The sequence below is a fragment of the Harmonia axyridis genome, chromosome 2 (genome assembly GCF_914767665.1).
Source record: "Harmonia axyridis chromosome 2, icHarAxyr1.1, whole genome shotgun sequence".
In the NCBI taxonomy this organism is placed as follows: domain Eukaryota; kingdom Metazoa; phylum Arthropoda; class Insecta; order Coleoptera; family Coccinellidae; genus Harmonia; species Harmonia axyridis.
Window position 1 is genome coordinate 57,180,175 of NC_059502.1, and position 20,934 is coordinate 57,201,108.

The 20,934-nt window shown below is 34.3% G+C and overlaps 1 protein-coding gene across 1 annotated transcript; it reads left to right on the top strand.

Moving 5' to 3' along the window:
• The first annotated feature begins 136 nt into the window (after nt 1–136).
• LOC123673907 (arf-GAP with Rho-GAP domain, ANK repeat and PH domain-containing protein 2) lies at nt 137–16,918 on the top strand. Its single transcript, XM_045608669.1, has 12 exons — nt 137–1,437; nt 3,351–3,689; nt 4,577–4,817; nt 4,872–5,065; nt 5,176–5,414; nt 11,007–11,130; nt 11,247–11,459; nt 12,234–12,421; nt 12,770–13,015; nt 15,793–15,927; nt 15,980–16,198; nt 16,257–16,918. The coding sequence occupies exons 1-12, from the start codon at nt 474–476 to the stop codon at nt 16,518–16,520; spliced, it is 3,366 nt and encodes a 1,121-aa protein (XP_045464625.1). The 5' UTR covers nt 137–473; the 3' UTR covers nt 16,521–16,918.
• The last annotated feature ends 4,016 nt before the right edge of the window (nt 16,919–20,934 follow it).

Sequence of the window (20,934 nt, forward strand, 5' to 3'; positions counted from 1 at the left end):
AACTAAGAGTTTTAGAACTAATTACCAATGACAAAGACAAATCCAATCTTAACTGGATCTGTTCATAGAGTATTCAATAAAATATGTTCTATGTCGATATCCCTAAAGCCTAGTGCGTAGATCAAATAACTGGATAAACCAGAAAAGATAAACAAACTTAATCAAAATGAACCGTAGCTTGTAGACCTAAAATGAATAATTGAATTGTTGCGGCGTTTGACGCGTGAGTCATCTCTGGACCCAATTATTGATGTAGCAAAACAAAGAATCTGAAAAATGCATTTAATTTTTGATTGAGAAATTTGCTATTTACAAACTGATATTTTCAAGTTCAATTATATAACTGTAATCATTGTTTCTTTTATATACTGAGTAAAATCATGCTACTAATACAACGGCATCGTTGAAACTAAAATCTCCTCTCAGCGTTTTTCCGGAAATCAATGTGATTAGTAATCAATTATGAGTGAACAATGAGTACACCAGTGCCAGCTCCACGTTCGTGTGGAGAATTGAAGAAACCTATTCCTGCTCCAAGAACGAAAATAATGCCGATTTCCAGCCAAAAATCAGATGAATCTTCTTCATCTAAATCTTCAGAAGAAAATGTGAAAACATTATCAAGAACAGCAAGGCGTGTGAAATCTTTCAGCTATGCATCCAAACAAATAGCAGGAGATATTGGAGGTTTGGTTCAGAATAAATTTGAAAGTACCAGACAAAGTGTTAGAAGGTTAACTAGAACCTTCAGTATTTCTAGCCATCCGGAAGAAAGTGAATCTGACATTGCTACAAGTGAAGAAAAAGTAGATAATAATTTGGACATCTTCAACTCAATTAGATTTGATTCTCCTATGGTGCCGCCAAGATCTCCAGAATATACAAATTGGGAACCACCTAGAAAAAGAGCTGATGAGGTTTTGGGAGAACATTTGTTCAATTTAGCACCTCCTTCCTATCCACCACCCTCTTTACCTGATGATTCACTTTACAATGAGCCACCTGCTGTGCCCTCGCCTGTGTCTACAGCATCTAGAAAATCAGAATATCTAGAATCAACTTGCAACAACGATATTTATGAAAGTATATATCCCTTCAAAAGAAATAATCAAAATGATGAACTGAAGGACTGTGCCTCAGTGACTACTGAAGATACTTCTATAACAATAGAAAGTAATAGTGAGTTGAGTAGATCTAGCTCTTGGAAATTTTATGATTCTGTTGTTGGAAATCTGAGACAAGAAATTGAAGAAAAATTAATGCTTACTCCTATTAAGGTAGAAGAGTGCTCAAGTCAGTTACAGGATGTAGATAGAACTTCAAATTCAAGTGTTGATGTGAGAAATTCTATATATGAAAATTTTGTATTGCCTAGACCCTCACAAAGTGTGATATATCAGTTTGATCCACTGTTGAATAACGCTTCAAACAATGTTGGTGAGTTTTTCAATTTTGTTTGTGCGATTATCTACAAAACTTCATAATCTAGTATCTAATAAGACTAGACCATCTTCTTCACCTTCAATATGTTGTATTAAAATGTAAAATCAAAGATCGTTCTTACTTTTATTGAACTGGCTAGGTGTCCTAGGGAAGAAACACTGTGAAGAAAGCAACTTGTAATCTGAAAAAGTATTCAAACTCTTTGAAATGGAACCTGCTGCTGCTAATGATCTGGCAAAGCATTCTAACCACTAGGCCATTAAAGAGTTTTAATTGAATAAGGTTGCAATGCTCATATATTCAAAGTGGAGTATTTGCCATTTATGAATAATTGAATTCTGAAACTATTGGTGCTAGGATAATTATGGAAATTCACGTTTGAAATTTTTTGTTTATGTGTAGACTGTTTCTTATAGATGTGAATATTTCAAAATTTCAATCTCCAATTTTTGTCTTCAAAATTCATGGATCGTATTTTCGTTTTTATTAGCAATAATAAACCGACGCCAGACTTAATAATAAAAGAAAAGAAATGAAGGTCTATTACTGATTATTAATATTTTTATTAAGCGATTGTACCCTGAACAGATCGGTCTATAATTTCTTCAAGATGACGATATTCTGTGGCGCCTGTAAGGCCCGGCCGTAAATATGATGACTCATATACAGGGTGATTCACCGGGATGGCCTATTAGACGTTTATGGAAAACTAGCTGAAAATTTGCATATTGGGGTTTGAGACAATGATCTTTCTCCCTAAAATATTTTCAGATCTCTACAACTTCCGGTCATACCGGAAACATACTACTACTTCCTTATTTCAAATGGCACACCCAGTATATTATTGCATCATTAGATAGATTTTTTGATGGCAATTTCGGCAATATGCAATACCTTGGGTAAAAATTCAACGGTTCATGAGTTATTGGGATTCTTATTAAAAAAAAGGTGGCGATGAGGACTCACATTTTTTTGGATAATTCAGCAGAAAAAGCTTTTTTCGAAAAAATGTAGGTTCTTATATGAAAATCTTGAGTTTTGATGAATTTGAGTTGTCCAAGTTCATGATCCTCTTATAAACACCCTGTACATTTTTGGCCCAAACCGCAAACAGTGTTATAATACTACGTATTTGCGGAATCGAAAAAGAAAAAAAATTTTTTTGAAAAAGCTCTTTCTGCGGTAATATTAAAAAAAATGTGATTCCTCATCGCCACCATTTTTTCATAAGAATCCCAATAACTCATGAACCGTTGAGTTTTTCCCAAGGTATGGCATATTGCCAAAATTTACATCAAAAAAGCTATCTAATGATGCAATAATATACTGGGTGTGTCATTTGAAATAAGGAAGTAGAAGTCTGTTTCCGGTATAACCGGAAGTTGTAGAGATCTGAAAATAGTTTAGGGAGAAAGATCATTGTCTCAAACCGCAATATGTAAATTTTCAGCTCAAAATTATGATTAGTTTTCTATAAACGTCTAATAGGCCATCCCGGTGAATCACCTTTTATAGATATAGAATTTTTAGGGGAGGTTTGGGTTGCAAATGTCTCAGTTGAATTTGTTAATCCTGACCTGAAGTTGATTTTCTGGATTTTTTTGTTAAATTTTTTGACTTAATCAGTTGAATGAAAGTAAAAGCGACATTCATTGAATTATCCTTGGGTAAGAATTTTATTTGGGAAATAAAAAAAAGGTTAATGTTTCAAAAATTATTCTGTATAATAAAATTACTTAATGCAACCTAACCTACCGTGTGAATGAAAACCTCAAATTACATTAATCATGAATGCCTATTGGATACAAAAAATTATAATAAATAAATTTACAATAATTGTTTCTATGGAATTAATTGGTTTTGAATACCCTTAAAGAAATATACATATTCATTTGATATGTTTTCAGCTTCTGAAGCAAAAGTGGAGGATTACAAAATGCTGGAGGAGATTTTGCAGGAAGACTTATATGGTAATATTTCTGCACACAGAACTATAGACTCCTGGAGTATATCAGACTCGGAGGCCGAGGAATTTGCCAATCCTCCTTCTCCTCCAGTTCGATTTGATTCATTGCAAGAGGAACCCTCCTCCTCCGCTGCGAATGAGGAGAGATTTAGATCCAATGCGGTTCCTACCTTGATAAACAACAACTTGAAAACTGGTGGAGAGAGAAAGAGCTGGCTGAAACATGTTAAAGATGTTGTGATAGCTTCGTCAGAAATCATAAAAGGAAAAAATAAAGAAGGTAGAGTTAATTTTTGTGTTGCCTGTTTTCTCCTCTAGCTATAGATAAATTGCTTTGAAGGGATGCATTTATTTATTTATTTATACTGTTACAAACAGACAATCTAATAACACGTAGCAGTGTGAAAGAAATATAACCAAAAATCTTAAATCTAAACATCTATAAAAAGTATAGGAAGTGCCTAAAACAAGATCAAATATAAAATATACAACACAACTTAAACACAATACAACACTTAATTGAGATTTTCAAAGTATTTTCTTAAAATTATTATATGGAAATTCGAAGCTTTGTGCTATTGCTATTAATACTTCTGTATATGATAAAGTACAGAAATTTTCTGTGCAAAATTATGTTTTGATGTTGTTTTATGCAGTTCAGAAGTATCTAATGTAAATTATGTTTAGAGTACAACCAATATTCCTTGACCAAATGAATATGACAATGATTTAAGCTGCTTTATTGAATATATTATAATGTTGAAGTCAGGAACAAAATTTCTTACGTTGTTTCGTCAATTCTATATCTTAATATGTAGATTTCTATTGACCATATTGGTGTATTATCAGGCACCATTTAATTGTGGTTTAATGATAAACATGAACCAGAATCCATTTTGTTGATTTTTGTCTTTCAATCCTATTACAATATGAGAAAGATCAGGGATGGCTACTTTCCATTGGGACAAAACTCTGCATCAGAAACCTGTTATGGGTATAACGTTTTTTTCTTATGTGACGATTTCTGCTAATTTACTCATACCACAAGTCGCGATTGAACTTCCTTCCAATAACTTGAGATGTTGATATTTTTCTGAATGTTGTGTTTTTTGACTTGTATTCATTTGAAATTATTAAATATTTATTGAAACTCCTCTATTTTTTTAGGTGTAGTTCAGAGACCGATGGTACATATGAAGAATTCAGCCTATAAAAAAGGAATGCTCTATAAAGTCCAAAATGGGCCGGTAGAGGATTTATTCGGAGAGTACAGCGGCAGGTGGTGCATGCTAGAAAACGGAGTTTTAGTTTGTTATTCTAGCAACTCTTGTGAGAACATCAAGGAACAATTTCCAATCGATACCATTCTCAGTGTAGAAACAGTGAAACATCCAAAACTTAAACTGAAGTTAGTGTTTGAACAGTTCTGTGAAACACAAATTCCAAAATTCTTTGATTTTAGATCAGACAACTATGAGCTCCATTGCTTCAAAATAAATTCTTCGGGTAAAAGTAGAGGGAGCCATGTGTATGGTTCAAGGAATGCCTCTGACCGAAGATTGTGGATGCAAACTATTGCGGAAAGTTTGACTACACGATTTGGATCGAAAATTACGTCAGATTACACTCGAATGGGATGGACTTATGTGAGGGAAGGTATGAATATTGTGATGAAAAGTCATTTGATTTCTTTCTTTTCAGTTTATTATTTTCAATATTGAAACATCATGTGTTAAACTGATGAATTAATTATGTATTTACTGTAGGGGTAACCAGTAAATGGATGGGTGCATGGCTCATTCTTTCCGGTAGGAACTTATTGTATGCTGTAGATGGACAACCTGTCAAAAGTCTGGACTTGAGGAAAGCAAGGTGTATTGCACTTCAAAGTCACGAAGATGCCGATCAAAGTCCGCAAACAAGTGACAATAAAGGTCCAAATATGTTAGTTGATGCCTGTGATTTGGTTGTTTACATGAGGATGTGGACCACCAGAGAAACTAAGGTAAGGTTTTTGGATCTTTGAGTGATCATTTTGAAGTTAACAAAATTAATTCTAAGATACTTTCTGTGTAACAGCTGCAACATTTTGGAGGAAATTTGACTTTTTCTAGGTAAACATTTTCCATATATGTATATTACAAAAAGATAATTATTTCTAATTGTATGATAAATGTGCGAATCAAGAACTTCACCCAAATTTTTATAGTATCAAGTATCCCATCTTCCTCTTGTCAAAATTAATCTGGTATCTGCTTGTATTCATCATTTCTTTATTTATTCTTTTTTTATATGAAAAGAAGATAAACTTCAATTTCCACAATAATTTTCAACACTGGCAACTTCATCAGGTTTCTCATTTTTACTGATATTGGATAAAGTAATACCTCAGGTCCTTAAAAAAACTGTTCAATGTTTTTTGCTTTATTTATTTTTCTTGAATAAACAAGAAGCAAGATATATTTGGGCTTTGCTCTCGAATATCCAAACTGCCTCTAGATTTTTGCAAGGGAGAAGAGTAAATAAGCACGGTAAATCAGATGAAGGTTTGAATTTGCTTCACTCATCCTAAAAAATGGTGGAATCTCAAAAACGCTGAGGGGAGGGGAGTAGTTAAATGTTGGCAGATCACAAGAAAGCTACGCGGTATATACCCCTCTTAATTTTATTTGTGAAAAAAAAAACAAAATTGGTTATGTTTTAAAAATCACGCTGAGTTTTATATTCCTTTGCGAATAGAACATCATGTAGCATTCAACATATATTCAAACTGGGTTCTTTGAGATTTGGACGTCATTTCATTTGCTTTTTGTATATATAAAAAGATTCATTGTAATAAAGTTATATTGTAATGTATTTAGCAACTGATTTCTTAATTTGATTTTGATGGGTATTTGTTCAAATTTTTGAGAGAACAAAATTTCATAGTATCCACACTAGTGGCTAACTAGAGTTGACTGATGAAGGGGATTACCCCGACTTTGAAAAAGCAAAATCTTTCAATTTTTTAATTTTTATTTACAATTCTTTCTTATTTCTTCTAATCAATAGGGGGGGGGGGGATTATATCTCCAATATTATAAACATTGTCAAATGATGGCCTGTTATTCTTATGAAATAATCATGAAAAAATTATTGTGAAAAGTGAAGTTTATCATAATTTCTTACAACAAAGGGTTTTCCAATAAGAGGTTTCATTTTGATACAAAAAAAACGAGTAAATTTAAAAAAAATCATTGGACTTCCCCCTCCACCAAAAAAGTCTGAAGGTGTTGAATCCTAAGATTTCGGTGGCCAATTGTTATCACTTCTTTGAAAAATAACAAGGTCAGGAAATTTTTCTTGTGAAATTGCGATTGTATTGTCCTCCGCAATACCTTTTAATTCCGGAAATAAAAAATCATCAATCATAGGCTAATCCCGAAGATCGACGAGCAAGCGGCAAACTTGGGTTTTCGTTAACATAACAGGCTACAGCAACACTATTCTCAGTTGTTTTTGAGCGACTTATATAGACAAAATGGCGTCAAGTGAAGATGATCATAGCGATGGTGAGAGCATCAAAAGTGATAAAAGCACAGTTTTATTAGATAACAATTATAAATGTTGTACCAAAAAAGTGTGCGCGATCCAAATTTGCATAAATTGCGAAGGTATATACCATGGATCTTGCGTTAAAAAGAAAAACATCAAGGTAATCAGTGGAAGATATATCGAGTGTTGTGATAAGATCCTCGAAAAACGCAAAAAACTGAACAAGGAAGAAGTTTTGGAGCTCAAGATCGAATACCTCAGTAAGCTATTAGCAGAATCACAAGATAAAAATGAGATTTTGAAAGAAAATAACATGATATTAAAAGAAAATAATAGGTTATTAAAACAACAGATAAGTAACATGGAAAAAAAAAGTGACATAAAGAATGTAACGCAATATTCAAGTATTGTGAAAAGTAGTTCCCAAAGAGAAAATACTGCCTCAGATAAAATTATTCCGAGAGTAGTAGTTCAAATGACTGACAGACCAGGTAATAAACAAAACAATGATAACCTCAAAATACATCAGCAATACAAGAAAATTCCGTCAACTCCAAAGTCCCCAGAAATGAATGAAAACAATACTGAAACTACAAATATGTCACAAGAATCTGAGTTCACTGAAGTGAAAAGAAGAAAACGGTATGCAAAGAAGAGATTAGGAACGGGAAGTGATTCAGGAAATGGTTTTTCAGGCCCGGAAAGAAAAGTTTGGTTGAATATCTATAGAGTAAACAATAATGTAACAACTGAAATGGTGGAAGGTCATATCAAGAAACAACCTGGTTTCGAAAATACAAAAATTACTGTAACAGAACTACAGACAAAACAAGGACAACTCAAAAATTTTTGTGTTACAGCTCCACTTACAAAGAAGAATGAAATGTACGAACCATCTTTCTGGCCACCAAATGTAGGAATAAGAAGATTCAAATTTGAAATCCATAAAAGAAATAATGAAAATACTTTTTTAGTATAATTAACAATCATATAGGTCCTAAAATCAAACATCCAAAAGTATATAGTCCAAAAAATTCCAAAATAAGTATAATACATCAGAATATACAGTCTATAGGTAATGCTGTCAACAAACTTGAATATGGACTCCAAAAACATGAAGAATGCAAAATTTTATGCTTGACAGAACATTGGAAGTCAGAAGAACAATTAACCAGTTTTCCAATTGCTAACTTTAATTTGATTGGAAGTTTCTGTAGACCTGAGGGAAGTCATGGTGGATCAGCTTTATATTTTCACAAAAACATCAAAGGCAAAACAAGAAAACAACTGCAAAAATTTTCCAAGTATGGAGAGTTAGAATGTGCAGCTGGAGAGTGGACCACAAAAAAGAGACAATTCATAGTTCTGTCAATATATAGACCTCCAAATGGTAGCATAAAAACTTTCCTGTCCGCAATGGAAAAAGTTTTAGAGAAAATTCATCAAGAAAATAAGGAGATAATAATAGCAGGTGATTTCAATATTGAATAGAGCTGGGAGCTTGTAAGAGAAGCAGACACACAAAATGTTGATGAGCAATGGAATATTTTCATGTCGGACTTTACGAATATATTCAATAAAAACTTCCCAAAAAAACTGTCAATAAACAAAAAGCATTTGAGCAAGTATAGATCACCTGAAATTGAAGAAATAAAAAAGAGACTAGATATTCTTTTGATTATGAGTAACGCTAGTAAACAACATATGGATCTGTACAGAAATACAAAGAAAGAATATGACCATGCACTGAAAAAACAGAGAACAAAATCTTATGAGGAACGGGTGATTAGATCTGACAATAAAAGCAAGACTATGTGGCAAATCTGCAAGGAAATATCAGGTACAATTAAAGATCAAGAGAATTATCAGCTAGAAGGAACCCCAGAAGAAATTGCGGAAAATTTAAATATACACTTCAACAATACAGTAACTGATATATTGAAAAACTTACCCACAATAGCTATGAATTATTCCCACATGAAGTATATCGATAAATCTTTTTATTTGAAACCTACCACTCCTACAGAAGTTGAAAATTTAGGTAAATCGATTAAAAACAAATTCAGTAGTGGTGACGATGAAATCCCGATTATGATAGTCAAACTAGCATTGCCAGCAGTTAGCAAAATAATATCATATATAATAAACAACTCATTCAAATATGGTATTTTTCCTGAGAGTCTAAAGATGGCATTAATAAAACCCATCTTCAAAGAAGGTCATCCAGAAATTTTAAGCAACTACCGGCCCATTAGTCTACTACCAGCTTTCTCTAGAGTTTTTGAAATGCTGGTGTCTGCAAGAATAATAAATTTTTTCAATGAAGAAGACCTATTCAATCACACTCAACACGGATATCTACATGGACGATCGACACAAACAGCCATCTTTCAGTTTGTACAGTACATCTTGGAATTACTCGAAGACAAAAAAATGGCATTGGGAATATTCTTGGACATTTCCAAGGCCTATGATTCATTAAATATGGAATATTTGCTTAAAAAATTGGAATTTTATGGTGTACGAGGAAATGCAAATGATTGGCTGAAATCCTACATGTCCTACAGAAAACAAAGAGTAACCGTCACAAAAGACAATATTACCAGCAAATCAAAAATACTAACAAGAACGATAGGAATAGATCAAGGAAGCGTCATTGGAACATTACTTTTCATAATTTACCTGAATGACTTGGGAAACATAATTCAAAATAGTGAAGGAAATATTGTCAATTTCGTCGACGACACAAATTTACTTACTGGTGCAGAAGATTTTGAAGAGCTGACAAGAAGAGCAAGTCACATTTTTGTAAAGTCAAAAGCATGGTTCGATCAAAATAATCTAATATTAAATGAAAATAAATCAAAAGTCCTGCTATTTGATACAAATAGATCAAAAAAAGAAAAGTCAGATAATATTGCTTTGTCACAATTTAATTTCAAAATATCTGAGTCAGTAAAGTTCCTTGGCATATATATTGATCGATTCTTGAACTGGCGCCAGCATACAGAAATTATTTGTAAAAGATTAAGTAAAATTTGTTTTGCACTTAGATCAATTACAGAGTATATGAGTGAGAATACCTTGAGAATTATATATTTTGGAAATTTTGAAAGCACTCTCAAGTATGGTATTATTTTTTGGGGAAATAATGAAAATTTAGAAAAGATATTTTTAATTCAGAAAAGAGCGATACGTATTATTTGTAAAATGGGTTATAGAGATTCATGTAGGGGAAAATTTAAAATGAAGAATATTTTTACGGTATGTGGTTTATACTTGTTTGAATGTTTGATGTTTTTATATAGGAAAAAGCATAAATTCTCAGTTGAAAATCCCAGTAGTTATAATACCAGAAACCTAGATATAAATTTTCCAACTCATAGACTTACATTAACTGAAAAATGTCCTTCTTATATGGCTATCAAAACTTTTAATAAATTGCCAAATGAAATAAAATGTATAACACATTATAAAACATTCCGAAATAGAGTGAAACATCTGCTTATTAGTTTAGAACCATATAGTTTAAGGGAATATTTTGATCGAGCTGGATAAAGCTCAGAATTTTGACGTCATTTCATTTAAATTGTCAGTTTTAGTTTCATACTGTAACTTTGAATTTACTTGAAATAAAGAAATATTATTATTATTATTATTATTATATCGCTAACTTGTGCCAACAGCTCAAATTTTTCCATCAGTTTCCATCAGTTCACCATTGATGGCCGAGAATGTGCTTCAGGACGGCCTAAAAGTGCTTTAGTTTTGAGAACTGTGTCTGCTTAATTTTCCCCAGTTTTGTATTGAATTTTAACAATTTCGAAGAGTGTACTGTTCCATTTTTAGTACTGGCGTAATTTTACTTGTCAAATGTCAAGCTTCAAAAAAAGTGACAGCTGTCCAGTTAGCAAGCTATTCAAAATGAAACCACTTATTGGTAAACACGGTATATTGTATTATCTTATTTAATCCATAAATTGCGTAGTACTCAACTGCCTTCATTGTTATGTGACTTGGAGGTAAAAATTCTACAAACTATAATGTAAAACCATATTTCTAGATTTGGTGCCACTTGATCCGAATTGCTTCATATGATAACGGAGCATGTCTAGACGAACAGCAGTTGACTAAAAATGATGTACCCGTAATAGTTGAAAAGTGCATCAATTTCATATATTTACATGGTAAGAAGTTGGTCAAACTATATTCCTGAGGTTGTGTAGAATTCAACTAGAGAAATATAGTTCTGTCTTCGGATAGTCGTACTGCAGTGTCTTGGATATTACGACATATTTTTTAGGGAGTATGACAAAAGGAATTTATAGGCAATCAGGTGTTGGATCGTTGGTTTCGGAATTGTTGACCAAGTTTGCCGAAAACGCATGGGCTGTTCAAATAACACACGATAAGTTCAGTGAACATGATGTTGCGACAGCTTTGAAGAGATTTTTCAGGGACCTTCCTGAACCCCTGCTGGAAATCTCACAGAGACAGTATTTCTACCAAGTGTCCTGTAAGTACTGCTGTGATAGTATTCCATTTCATTAAGAAAATATTTCGGAAGCTTGTGAAATTTTATTGATATGAGGTAATGGAAATTATCTTATAAAAGGATATCCATTTTGTCGTTCCGAAATTAAATAGCAACCGAGTTCAAAATGTGCTTCGTCGCTGAAGAAAATTCGATGCGAAAAATTATCATCCAAACGTTGTTGTTCAAGCACCCAATCGGTATATTGTGTTCTACGCATTTGATGTTAAGCTGGCTTTATTTTTTGTGTTAACTGAACCTTATAAGGATAGAGATGCAAATTCAGATGCAAACTACGTCATAGTGTGCCGTAAGATAGGCCTAAATGTTATGCGCGTCGAGGAATGGATACATTTGGATCTCCTAGTACACTTTCATTTACAGCAGCAATATTTTCAGTTGAGAATGCATTTTGATGATGTATGGACTTTAAGACATCAGACAGATCCAATCCAGATGGACATTTATGTCGACCATTGTCTGATCGTATTGGCGAACCGTACTTCCTATAGAATCATTATTTTTGTTTTCACAACTTTCAAAAGTTCAGCAGTAGATGAACGATTATGTTAAATGGCTAACCTTCAGCTAAATATATGACGTTTCAGATGACAGTTCTGGTTGATATATGTCATTGAAACAAGGCTGTGAAATATACACCAAACTGAACTATCAGTCATTACCATTTGATAATGTTTTTTTGAAATTCGGAGAAATTCATCAAATTTTTAGTTTTCATCTTCTTGAAATTTTTAGTGGTTAAGAACCAGGAGGACCAAATAAGGATGTATAAAGCAGCTTTGGATAATCTAGGATTGATATCGTATAATACAGCAAAGAAACTTTTGGGTCACTTGCACTTCATAAGTACCCAGTCTTCCAAGAATTTTATGAATGTTGTGAATCTTGCTGCTATCTGGGGACCCACATTGATGCATTTTGAGGTATGCTATATCAATATCGTGACTATATTCCAATAAATTGTGTGATAAATATTTAGGAAGATCCAATGAAAACTTAACATCATAAGGTGTAAGGTATGTATTTAGGTACCACCAACGATGAACATTTTGCAAGTAGTATGCAAATAAGACCAAAAAACTTGATGTGGAATAGGCTCAGTTTGAATAATTTTAATTTTTTATTCATTAACATTTCAAAGATTCGATTTGATTAGAGATGGTGATTTAACCTCAACTTCCACATTATGCATTGTGGCATCACCTAACCTCATTGAAATCATTATGCATTGTGACTATTTGAGATGATTAAGATAAATATTTTTTTTTTAGAATGACATTGGTGTACCTAAACCAACTGCAGCTCATCAACAAGATATCATGGTCGTGGCTGATTTGATATCTCTCTACAAATACATATTTCCAGAAGATCCTTCTGAAATAGAACAAGAGAAAGTGATGTTGCAAGTCTTGGAGAAGCATATCAAATCGCCACAAGGTGCTGTGACTAAGAATGCCGGAGATTTCCGTTTGTGGATTTACCTAGGAGACAAGGATGGTCAAACTTTCAATGTTGCAGTAAGTGAAATTTTTATATCGCCTGCTAAGAACATTTAGTGCCCAAAATTGATCGATCCCTGCGGAAAACCTGCTTCCGAGTATTGGATCATTCAAAAATCCTTTTTGAATAGATTCTCAAAATAATTTTCGTCACAAAGTTGGCACTGGTTGTCTGAACGCCTAACAGAAATACACGTTGACTTTTTTTTTACCTCAATTAGTACCATTTCAAATTACTGTTCGTAGAAGAAATGGCGTTGATATTCACTAAGAAAAAACATAAAAACCCATTTTTATAATGATCACTGAAGAATAAGACAATTCCGATCTCCAAATTTGTTACAACTAGTAAGTATTAGATTTATGAGATTTGAATGCAAATCAGCCAAGAAGCTTGAAAATAACGTTTTCTGGGACCATTGAGACGCATGCTGTATGCATCAGCTGAGTCACAAAATAGTTTTGATTGGTTCTACATATTGAACTAATCAATTCTATCATTGGTTGATATTCATACTTTTCCGTATTCTCTCCTTCATGGCCACTTGACAGGAGTATCACCTTTCTTTCTTTAATGTTGGAGTCGATGCTCTGCATTGCGCATAGATGTATTATTAGACCATTGGAGCTATCATAGTTCATCTCGTAAAATGTAAATAAAAAAACATTGGAATAGAAAAAAAAGTCGTCTTGGGATTCCGTAAATGAAAAGCCGTGATATTCAAAACAAATGTTGGATTTATTTAATTTTCACCAATATTTCGTAGCGTTATGTTTACAAATACCTGAGCTTATTGTATGACATCTACAATTATTTATTTCGACTACTACTTACCGCCACAGCCATCTTCTGGAAAACGGCGCACATAGGTCAATTTTAACGATCTACGCGGCCAAAAATATTTTCTCATTTTTATCATTTATATTCGGTATTTATCGTTTCTATGCAGTATTATATGTCTGATTAAAGATTTTTCAATTAGTTCATCTCGTAAAATGTAAATAAAAAAACATTGGAATAGAAAAAAAAGTCGTCTTGGGATTCCGTGAATGAAAAGCCGTGATATTCAAAACAAATGTTGGATTTATTTCATTTTCACGTTGAGTGAAACAATTTCTCCGGAAATAGCATTTCTATTGTTTCAGGACAAAAACTTTTTGATATTGATGGTTTTTTGGGCCTCAGACTGCTTATCAATGGATCCGAAGTCAATAGTAATCTGTGATATACATCAAGGGTGCATTGTTCTCTAGAAAACTTTCTAGCGAAATTCTCACGATATACGCGGAAATGTTAATTACGCTCTTCTGCAGCCTCCTCCGACAATTGACCTATTGGTAGCAAAGCTTTTTCAACGATAATTTCTCCATGTATTAAAATCGTTGTTTAATTGTTTTTAAATTATCATCACTAGTGCCATAGTTCGATAGTAAGTGATTTTCCAGATAATCGAGTTTTGCTTCAAAATGTGGAAAATTTTGGTCTTTCATTATTCAATAAAGGTAACTCCAGGTAACAGTTTTCACACCTGATGTTCCGGCAGTTTCTGAAATAACGAAAAACAACGATTAGCGAAATAATAAAAAATTGAAATTTTTGTTGAAAAAAACTATATCGTTAAAAATCGTCCTATTTTTATCATCTGCAAATTTCCGCAGGAAATTTTTGTAACATTTACTAAGGAAAGGAAGGTACTTCATGATAAAAAAAGAATAATCACGGGGTTTAACGCAAGACTACAACAAATTAACTTTTGAAGCTTAAAGTTACTTCAAAATTTCTTTAAGACAACACTCTTTGTTATATACTACGTAAATATATTAATTTTGCATTGAGGCTAAGTAAATTATATTAGAAATGAAGAATATTACCAGGGTTATCGAAATCCATCACTTTCACTCCAAAAACTGACACCGGTAAAGAAATATTTATGTTCAAATTTGTTGTTGTTTCAAACTCTGTGATCTCGAAGAAGACCACACTGGTTGATGGTCAAGTTCCAACTATCTGTGCACGCTCAGGATGTACCTGGGGTGGTTATAATGAGTGATTTAGGATTACCTGGAATGTTTTCTAATCGACGATAATTTGTTTTAAATGATTATCGTTAGTTTTTAAAATCCAATTTTGGCCGCGTAGATTGTTAAAATTGACCTATGTGCGTCGCTGAATGGAATTAAAAATGTCTTCATTGATATTTCATATTTTTACTAGACGAGTCGAGATATTTTGCATTTGAAGAGAAAAAAATAAAATATGCACTCATTTGAATCCCTCTCGGTTCAGAAAGAACATAGTTTATGAACAGTTCACACCAAATTTTTTTTCATTTGAGAAAATTCTCCATGATTATTGCTCAACTTGAGATACTCACTATTCAGTTTGTTTTCTATTTTTAATCTACGTAGATATAATAATAAAGTTTTCAGTTCGGCATCTGAATCATATTCAGATGCAAAAAGCGAATCGAGGCTAACATTTTTACACAAGAACGTAATTGAACAAATTGAATTAAATCAACTTCGACAGTTGGCCACAAAATTCCCACTCAAATGTGAGACCTGCTTCAGGTCATAAACCTAAACTGACTGATTTACAACTCCATATAAAGAATACCGAAACTGATTTAACAATAAGCGAACACACTGTGCTAAAAAAAATGTGCCCAAAATGCACAGTAAACGGGAAAGACCAAACACAGATCTTACCGATCCCGCACTGATACCTTACCTACAAATGAGAAAAGGGCCTTAAGCAACATCAATGATAAAACTTGATTGATTTTTTTTTTCAGATAGGACCAAACAAAACTGCTCTTGAGGTGTGTAATGAACTGAGCTCGAAAGTGAACCTGCAGGTTTATGAGATGATTTTAGAAGAAGTCGTTGTAGACGGCCACTTGTCAAGGCCAATTCATCATTCTGAAAAGGTAGAAAGACAGGTAATTCATTGAGAATGATTACTATTAGCGATTCATTAAGATTTTAGAAGTAGTCCTGAACTGGGGCTATTGGGACGAAGGAGATCGTAAGGACAATTACATTGTGATCAGTAATTTGGCCAAATATGCAGATTTCTTAGATACAAAAACTCTCTTAATATCAGGCGAGATGAAATATGCCGATTCTAAAACGAAAAATCTCAAAAATTTCACTTTTGAGTTTTCAAATGGCCGTTTGAGTTGCTGTAAAGACAAAACTGTGAGTTTCTTTTGAGTTGTTTTGGGTTCAACTTCATTATAATAAAAAATAATTTCAGTGCGATGTTAAATTATCTTCGTGGAACATTGAGGACATATGCTGGTATTGGGGTCACGAACCAAAAAGAAATTGCCAATCCAAATGGACTATTACGTTTTTCTCAAAAACAGATGTACCTAAAAGAAGTAGAAGTCAGCCATACTTCGGCAATATTATTGTTTGGCCAGATAGACAAGCCAGAGCTAACTGGCTGGCTATAATGCTGAAAACCTTATATCCAGACGGTATAACACAGCCTATACACGTAAATATATCTTCCTGAAATGTGATTATCTTCTAGATTTAGAATATGTAATTTTTTATGAGAGATTTATTTATACACATTTATATTTTTAATGTAATTTTTATAGAAATTTTAAACATTAGATTTTAAAATGTACAATATTATGTCAATTATTTAACAGTCAAATAAGTATCTTGCCATACATTGTTTTTCTTATTGTGAAAAAATTATATATAATTCTGTTATATAATTGGCAAACAGTGATCTTAATTTTTTTTAAGGCTAAATGAGATGAGTATTTTCTTTGACTGTGGTACGCTATTTCTATTTCCATGAATTGAAATATAACATTAAGATAACAAACAGATCCTACATGATTTCAATTAGTATCTTGTATTTTGAGTAATTAACTTCTCAATAAAAAAATTCCAGACATCTATCCTTGTTTTTCATCATTACCCATTTATATTCAATTTGCGTGAATTGGATTGAGTACTTCAGTTTAATTGGATGTAACGTGGATGTGTTACATTGAATTAAAACGATACAAATCGTTGGTGATTTCATAAAATAAGTAAATGGATGAATGTCTTCAATGTTTGAAATTCTTCATCTCAACTCTCTTAGTCCTATGTGATGTAGTAATCGAGAATTCGGACACATTTATGGGGAACCATAAAGTAAAGGGTGTTTTTTTTAGAGCTATAGAACTTTAAATTGCAATAAAACAACGATAGATTATTCGATTGACATGAATTTTATTTATCCGCAAGATAATCTCGTGGCATTACATTTTAAATATGACTTCTGGCATATGACCGCCACGGCTGGCTCGGATGTAGTCCAATCTGGACGTCCAATTTTCGATGACTTTTTCCAACATTTGTGGCCGAATATCGGCAATAACACGGTGAATGTTATCTTCCAAATGGTCAAGGGTTTGTGGCTTATCCGCATAGACCAATGACTTTACATAGCCCCACAGAAAGTAGTCTAGTGGTGTTAAATCATAAGATCTTGGAGGCCAATTCACAGGTCCAAAACGTGAAATTAGGCGGTCACCAAACGTGTCTTTCAATAAATCGATTGTGGCACGAGCTGAGTGACATGTTGCGCCGTTTTGTTGGAACCACAGCTCCTGGACATCATGGTTGTTCAATTCAGGAATGAAAAAGTTAGTAATCATGGCTCTATACCGATCACCATTGACTGTAACGTTCTGGCCATCATAGTTTTTGAAAAAGTACGGACCAATGATTCCACCAGCCCTTAAAGCGCACCAAACAGTCAGTTTTTCTGGATGTAACGGTGTTTCGACATACTCTTGAGGATTAGCTTCACTCCAAAAGCGGCAGTTTTGTTTGTTGACGTAGCCATTCAACCAGAAGTGCTCTTCATCGCTAAACAAAATAAAATGGACGTAGTGCGCGATACGTATTCCGCACGGAACCATTATTTTCGAAATGAAATTGCACTATTTGCAAGCGTTGTTCAGGCGTGAGTCTATTCATGATGAATTGCCAAACCAAACTGAGAATAAATCACTTGACAGCTGTTAAATCGGTCGCCATGTTGAACAGTAATGCCAACTTAAAGTTATATACCTCGAAAAAAAACACCTGTTACATTGGGACGCAGGGAATTCGGAATGGGTTTCGGAAAATTTGATACCTATAGCCTCTGGCTATCAGAGTTAAATTTATAGGATGTAAGAATAAAACCTGATTACTCATAAGTGCTTCCCAGTCAGGTGCTTGTCATTCCGGGGCTTGGCGCACTAGAGCTTCACATCCTCGCTATGACTGATACACGCCAAAACCAAACTGTCAAATTAAGGGCCCCTGCAGACTGCAGAGTTTTTATCGGCCGATAGTTTGGTCGGCTTCTTAATCAGTATAGAGATGAATACATATGCGCACACTACAGCGATTCAGTATCGGCCGATAAAAAAGTTTGATGGGCTACCCGATTACATTCAAACTAATCTGTCGGCCAACTATCGGCCGACTGTTTAATCAGTATTGGCGCAAACTGTTTAGTTGGCTCGGTGTGCGCACTTTCAGCCCAACCCGACCAAACTATCGGCCGATAAAAAGTCTGCAGTCTGCGGGGGCCCTAACAAACCATCAAATTGAGTTTGGCGTTCAACAGTGTTGTCGCGTGCTTGTATTGTGTTATGTCAAGTAACGGCCTACTGTCTCTCTCACAGCTGTCAGTGCGTGAAGCCCCGCAAATTCGGGTGGCGTGTCAGAGGAAAGGGAAGGTAGCGCGAGGGATTGACTCGATGGTTATTTTATTTCTATGCTCTTTGCTTACTAGAACAGTAAAAATGTGGAGTGGAACGGTTCGAAGTTTCTCCGAGGAGCTCTAGTCGGTGATTGGAAAGCGGAGACAAGGTAAACTTTTGCAATTAAGGAAATACTTCAAAATATTCTTGCAAGTTTTCGCCCATAAAAATAAGAAGATAGATAATTCACGATGAGCACGTTGAAGGAATGGGTCCAACAGATTATCCAGAAAAGGAGAACTAACTCCTTTCATTGACCTGGAATCTTTCTGTGGTATAGGCAAATGTACCTACAAGAAAGAGTTTCAGGAGAAGGAAAAAACCGAAAGAGAAACCCTCTGACGAAATCTTCTTGAATTGGATCATTCCAAAACGTTTATTTGAGACTGCGAGATCGAAGAAGTATCTGGATCTTAGCAAGAATAGGCTACACCACGTCACTGAATTCCTTACAAGGCATTGTTGGCTCAAATATCTGTTTCATTCCTTCATCCGAAGCAAGTTGGAGTATTTGGCATCCTATTTATTTTTGCCATCAATACCACCTTGAGGTTGTTAGGAGAAGGTTTTTCAAGTTCTTAGTTCGGAGGGAGGATATCCACCAGGAGGATTCGACCATGGTTTATTGTTGAGTTGATTCAATGTGGTTTCGCTACGGGATAGGAGAGAAATTTTGTCTCTCAGATTCCTATCAAACTACTGCACAACAGTATTGACTGCTCACCTCTTTTGGCTGCTTTGGGATTTCTCGTTCCAAGACCGGCGTACCGTGCGGTGGATTTATTCCATTTGGGGACACCGAGGACCAATTCTTTACTGCAGTCCCCCATTTGATTCATGGTGTCTACTTTCAACTCAGTTGCGAGAGAGTGTGATATTCACTTTGATTCATTGACCTATATTGTCGATAAATATGTAATAGCGTTAGGTTGAGTGTTGACAGTGTTGTTGAATGTATATGATTGTATTTTTGATATACGGTTATTTCCTTGCTCTTGAAATATTATATTCTCAGTATTGATTGATTGATTATTATTATTATTCGAACTGGGGTCGTTTTGGTTCGGTAAGCTTTCCAGGAACTGCGACCATGCAGATCTTTTGTTCTCTACCCTACTCATTCATAGAAACCCAAGGAGGTCGTCAATGACGTTAATAAAACTGACAACCTCCTTAGGGGCCTTGGCCGTTACCTCTCTGGTATCCAGGACCGGCTTACCCATGTGAATGGTTCTTAGGCCAGCCAGCTCCGGACACTTGCATACCATGTGTTCGGCTATTTCTGCTTCTGATCTACAGAGCCTGCAAATCTCGTCTGCTGACTTTCCCATACGATGATGTTTGTGCCCCGTCAGCAGTCCCACCATCACCCGAAGCTCGGTTTGTGATAGCTTTAAGAGCTTTTTGGCGTAGGTAGGTGAAAACGTCACGAATTTCTTTGCCTGAACAAGTCCAGTTCAGTTAGTCCAGTGGATTATCCTGTTATTCAACTCCCATAGCTGGACCGCAGCTATATATTGGTATTGATTGATAGTGTGTCACGTATTGAAGCTAATTTAGATTATTGTGACTCGATAATGTCAATTTATTTCCGTATTTTTTTTTAAATCTTATTTTTGCGCTGTAGCTTGGGGTTTCTTATTGCTAGGTTTAATTATTTTCTGTAATTGGGTGTTTACCTGTTGAAAATAAAGGACTTATTATTATTATATAAAGCACCTCATGAGAGTGGGTTTAGCAGGAAACGACGAGTGCAGATTTCACTGGGGAGAAGCAAGAAACTCAGGATCACCTGGTGACGGAATACCTCGCCGGAAGTAGTCTCCTTGAAGCCATATCAGATATTGATGATCATTAGAACTCTGAAACTGGAAGCCGAGCTGTAGATCACGCAATGTGGAGAATAGCTCTGATTTGGTCACAAATACTGCCGCGCTAAGCGAGAATATCGCATCTAAACTTTTTCTTCAATTTGCTGATTGGCGCAAAATCAATGTGAGTTTTTATGTGTCATTCGCTAAAGCTCCACACTGATGAAGCAATAATGATAAATAAATTCTCATGATCCTCCATGCGAATTTATTAAAAGGAAAATCAATCATTTATTGTTGAAAATCTACAACACTCATTGACAGCAACTTAAGAGTATTTTTAATATCATGACAA

What these genes read in the sequence shown, in the direction of transcription:
- LOC123673907 (XM_045608669.1), top strand. Translation starts at nt 474, where the DNA reads ATGAGTACACCAGTGCCAGCTCCACGTTCGTGTGGAGAATTGAAGAAA. An exon ending in CCACATTGATGCATTTTGAG is followed by an intron (nt 12,422 to 12,769) that starts GTATGCTATATC and finishes TTTTTTTTTTAG; the next exon opens with AATGACATTGGTGTACCTAA. An exon ending in GTCAAACTTTCAATGTTGCA is followed by an intron (nt 13,016 to 15,792) that starts GTAAGTGAAATT and finishes TTTTTTTTTCAG; the next exon opens with ATAGGACCAAACAAAACTGC.